We start from the raw sequence: 5,533 nt of genomic DNA on the forward strand, positions 1-5,533 counted from the left end.
TTATGGATATTTCTGAGATCTCGTATTGCGAACATTTGGATGTATAGAGGATGTCTACTAGCTATTTATTAGAGATTTATGGATATCCTATCATGGATATGAGGATATCGAATAGATATCTAACAGATATTATGTTCTGTATGGGCACTCACTGAAGGCTGCTATAATCAATGTATATGTTCGCTATACATAAACATTGACTAATAAGTGTATACACATTCACTAAAGTTAATATTTTTAATGTGATATATATAAGTATAAACTTCGATTTCTTCCTATTAAATAAAGAATAAAGATATTGATCTTAATTTTTATTTGATTTCAGAAATTATTAATATAATTTGAATTTCTTTTATAAAAATGTCTTAAATTTACTTAAAAAACATAAATTTTAATATTTTATGCAGAAATATAAGTTTGTTATTTATAAAAGTCAGTGTTTATTTTAATATTATTTTGTTCCGCTATTCATAAAAATTATATCTGGCCATGTTCTAGACGAATCTGAATCTGAGTACAATGGAAATGAATATTTATGTAATGACACTGATAATGAGAAAAATCGATCAATCTCTTTTGGTGAGTAAAAAAATTAATCAGCATTTAGTTACAATTTTTATGAATTTTATGTTTGTGCGCATCTTGTAACTTTATATTTTGGATTTGTCAATATATTCAAAGCTATAGTTACTTGAATTATGGTTGTAAGTACAATAATTGAACAAGAAATTTTTGTATAATAGAAAGAAGGATCAGATGAATACAATATTTTGATTCTTTGATAGAGAGTGGTATACTACTTTATTTTAGTTTATATTTCTTAAAGAAAAGCTAACAATAAAACTTTATAAACATGAATACCTTTAGCAATTTTTAGAATATTGATTCGTATTTTGCAATAATTAACATTTTTATAATATAATTGAAAACGTTTGAGAAAGTGTGAGAGAGAGAGAGAGAGAGAGAGAGAGAGAGAGAGAAATTGAACCCCGAAATTGGTATAGTAAGTTATATTTTTCTTTTTTTTCTTTTAATATGCGTCATCTATACTGATTAATGTTCATGAGAATTTCTAAAAGCATTTCTAATTATAAAATATTTTTTATCAATTTATACAGATATTTTATGCTGTTTCGCAAGAAATATTTGTGTATAAAGATCAGATTTGGTTAGATTTATTTTTAATGGATTTTATGTAGAAAAAACTGTAAACGTATAAATTATAGATTTTTATTTCTTTAATTGTTCAAGCGGTTTTTATCAGTATTAATATAGTGCAATGTGTAAGAAATGAGAAAATACTTTTGTATACTTATACCAGTATTGATGCCTTTTTTGTACATATATGAGCTATAGCATAGAATTTGGATTTATCAACTTATGATTGACTATTTTCTTCTTTTGAAATTTCAACAATCAAACTATCAAATGTGCGTAACTAACGTGCTCGTGCTTTGCCTCAGAAGTGATTATATTTCAAGTTTATTGTGATTATACTCTTCTAAATACTAAGTACTTGATTAAAATGTTTATATTCTTTAAATCTAATTTGATAATAATTAAAATTAAGTTTTTTGTATATATCTGTATATTTTCTATACTAATCTCAAAGTTCTTGTAATACTATATATAAAATGTAATATTCTCTCTTCACTATCTGTTTTCTTTTTACAGTTAATTTCAATCTTTTTTGTTGCGCATTTTCGCATTATTATTATACAAAATGTTAAACAAACAAAAATTTGCAATCATTTGTACCTTTAAAGAGATTTAAGACTTAAACATTTTAACTAGAGAGCCTTAGCAATTCACGCAAAAATTTAAATGTTATTAAATTTGTAACTACTCCTGAGACAAAGCGCGAACGCTTCAATTACTTACGAATTCAGCGATTTAGTTATTAGGGTATCAGAAAGATAAATAATAAATATGTCTATTTCGAACAACGGCTGCAATTAAATCTTAGATCTGCTATAGTGATATGATGATTTATTTCAGATGAATATCAGATTAACACATCAGTTTCATCATCTAATAAAAGTGAAGATTCATTACACGACTGTAAAAGTGTTCTAAAAGAGAAACGCTGCTGTAAGTAAACATAAATTTTAACAAATTACTACAAAATGGTTACAAAAAATTATAAAGTTTATTATTTATAAATAGTATGTTATGATTAATAGTTAGTTAGAGTTTTGAATAATAAGGATGGGAAATATAATACAAATATTGTTATATATATAAAATAAAAATAAAACTACATATTAATAATTTACATATTACATATTAATTTTGAAGTTTAATATACACTTTTTATCATATAGCAGTTACCAACAAAATAGAATCAAAGAGATCGTTCAATCCAAATAAACAGTCAGTAAAGGATAAACCTATAAAAATAAAACGCCGTTCTAGTAAGTAATTAAATTAAATTATGAAATTTATATTTAATTTATTCTATTTTGACGTGACACATTAATCGTCGTATAACGTATTTGAAACAGCATTGTTAAATACATTGTGCAATAAGTTAAGTTATAAAAATTATTATTTTTTGCTGTTTATCATTAGTTTATTGTTTTTTCATATTTACAATAACATAAATATAAAATTTTTAGCATCACCATATGGTCCTACAAGGCGAATTCGTTGGAAAGAAGAGGAAAAAAATGCTGTTATGTCTGCATTTGGAACATACATTGATTCTACAAAGTTGCCTTCTTTACTGCAGATTAATAAGGTTATACAAAATTCTCCATGTTTGAAAAATCGTACAGCACCGCAAATTAAAACATGGCTGCATAATCAACGAAAATCTCAAATGCATAATAAATAAGCTTTACTGAAATGAATATTTAACTAACAGTTAATGATTGCTCAAATATTTTAATTTTTATAAACAGCACCTAATGCAATGTGATTTAATGCAAGTATTTATGTTTATTTTTATCATAAATAATTATTACATTCATTCTTAAGTTTTATAAAGATATCTATTGTAATTTAATTTAGAGGCTTCTGTAGGAAATTCCATTTTGATTTATTACTCCTCCATGGCAAATACAACTTTTTATTTTTGATTTTATTGTACAAAAAAATGTTTTAGACATAATTTATTTGATTTAAAAGGGGCCATATTTTGGTCACGTTGTTTTTTCTCTATGTAAAGACGCTAAAAAAGGTCATCTCCACCTTTCTAAATGGAATTATATGATTTTTTAATATAATGTAACTCCTCTAATTCTATATATAAAAGTATTAAGGTGGAAATATTAAAAAAGTAATAATTTGTGAGATATTTTATACTTTATGGCACATATTGACATGAAATATCAAATATCTTATAAATTATTTGTTTTTTGAAAATCGCATTATGTAAACAAAATTATATAATTCTATTTTAAAAAGTGGAGACAATTTTCTTATTTTTTTGACGCATCCATCAAGAAAAGGAACAACGTGACCAAAATACGTCTCACTTCGAACTAGACAATTTTTGTCTAAAACATTTTTTCTGAAAACAAAATAAAATTTTTGGAGAGTAAATTGAAATATAATTTTCCCTGTATTTACTTATATTGTAGAGGGATACTCTTACATTTTGTTATAATCATTTCATGTGAGTATTTAACTCATATACATGTAAAAACAAACTGATGGCAATAGTACATAAGAAATTTTTGTTTATAAAAGATGCATTTATATCGTTAATTCAGAAGCTTATATACTTAATTCAGTGATTAATTTAGAAACTTGTATACTAGGTATTTTTATTATAAATGACTACTGTTACATTTTTTTATAATGTTGTAGCATCAACCATCATAAACAGATAGAGCGGATTGAGTTGAAAAGTCTTCTACTATTTTGCAGTTGCAGTAATAGAGTTAACGGGATATTAATTTTTAAAGATAGCCGAATAAACGAGTTTGCCCGGCCTACTACTGCCTGGTAAGCGCCGCGCACGCCGAAAACCATGACTCGAGTGGCGCGCTTGCTAGAACATCTTCGCTCACCGCAGTCCGTGCGCCGAGTTATCAATGGGCATACATTTGGCAGTAGTAGGTCGGGCAACAGTGTTTATTCGGCTATCTTTAAAAATTAATATCTCGTTAACTCTATTACTGCAACTGCAAAATGATAGAAGACTTTTTTTTTCAACTTAATTTAGTTCGCTCTACTTGTTTATGATGATTGATGTCATAGCATCCAGACACCCTTATATCATAAATTTGATTATACTCACATATTGTATTTTTCATTATTTACCTTTTCATTATAATTATCTATTTAATTCATATTACATTATTTTAAAAACGGACTGAAATTAGGGGCTTTCCAACAAGCGGCAATGTCAGATACAGCGATCACCTCATTCTTAATTAACATTGGCAATTAACAATAAGGATGCAACAATTCACCGTGCCACACCGTGTCATCTATGACTACGTTTACACAGCATTCTTGATCAGATTTAATAACATCCGTAGTTATAAAACTAACCAATCGTTATTCTTCTGAAAAATGGAATGACTGGTCGGTAACTACGAATGTTATCAAATCCAATTAAGGGTGTCGTGTAATCTGTGTCCTTATTGAAATTTACCTGTGTCTCTTATTGAAAAGCTCCCATTATTAATAGATCTAATAATTTTAATGTTATTAAATAAATATAACTTTTATAATATTTGGCTATTTTTTTATTTTTTTATAAGCTTTTCCTTTTAATGACTTTGTGAAAAGAGATAATTAATATAAGTAAACATATATTACATACAAACATAAAAAATAATAGTAGATAATTGAGAATATTGAGAATTTAATAAATTTTATAACAATAGATTTTTTTAATAATTGTATATTTGATATGCTGGTAAGAGTCCGTTATTTCGCTTTGCTATAAATTTGTTTGTAAACTAATTCAGAAGTTTGACTTGTGATTTCTTACTACATAAGTTTCATTGAGTACAATTCTCTTCCAATTGAGAGATATTCTGTAGCGCACATCATGTACCTGACCAATTTAAAATAAAATATTCTCATTGGTAAAGCAGTGAAAAATTAGGCATCGGCCAGTGGATGTGTATTATCGGGATGTATGCCAATGATCTTCCCTTTTAATTAATATACAATTCTAATTTATGAGTAAAACCATTAATGAGATATTAAAGACAGTCAATTCTAGGTTTATAAACGAATTTTCTTTACAAACAAACTCTGTTCTTACACAAACAAATTCTTTTCTTTACAAACAAAAATTCTCTGCTTTACAAAGTCTCTGCTGTAAAAACATAAATTATATTTTTAATATAATTTTTGCGTTTTGAAAGAAAAGAATTGTATTCTAAATAAGTAATGCTGTGGCCACAACTCATGCGCATTTGTGTGTGTGTGTGTGCGCGTGCGTGCGTGTGTGTGTGTGTGTGTGTGTGTGCGTGTGCGTGTGCGTGTGTGATCAAAATGTTCGTATCTCGGTTCGTACATAGCACTGCATCTATAGTCACTATGACAGATTTTCTAACCTGAATAGTCA

At 26.9% G+C, this 5,533-nt stretch overlaps 1 protein-coding gene across 1 annotated transcript; it reads left to right on the forward strand.

The window, feature by feature from the left end:
- Positions 1-50: 50 nt before the first annotated feature.
- LOC105457276 lies at positions 51-2,836 on the forward strand. The gene is made up of 5 exons (XM_011701867.1): positions 51-138; positions 499-579; positions 1,999-2,091; positions 2,325-2,414; positions 2,619-2,836. The coding sequence occupies exons 1-5, from the start codon at positions 51-53 to the stop codon at positions 2,834-2,836; spliced, it is 570 nt and encodes a 189-aa protein (XP_011700169.1).
- Positions 2,837-5,533: the final 2,697 nt, after the last annotated feature.

This window comes from Wasmannia auropunctata, unplaced genomic scaffold, assembly GCF_000956235.1.
Source record: "Wasmannia auropunctata unplaced genomic scaffold, wasmannia.A_1.0 LD335319.1, whole genome shotgun sequence".
Classification (NCBI taxonomy): Eukaryota; Metazoa; Arthropoda; class Insecta; order Hymenoptera; family Formicidae; genus Wasmannia; species Wasmannia auropunctata.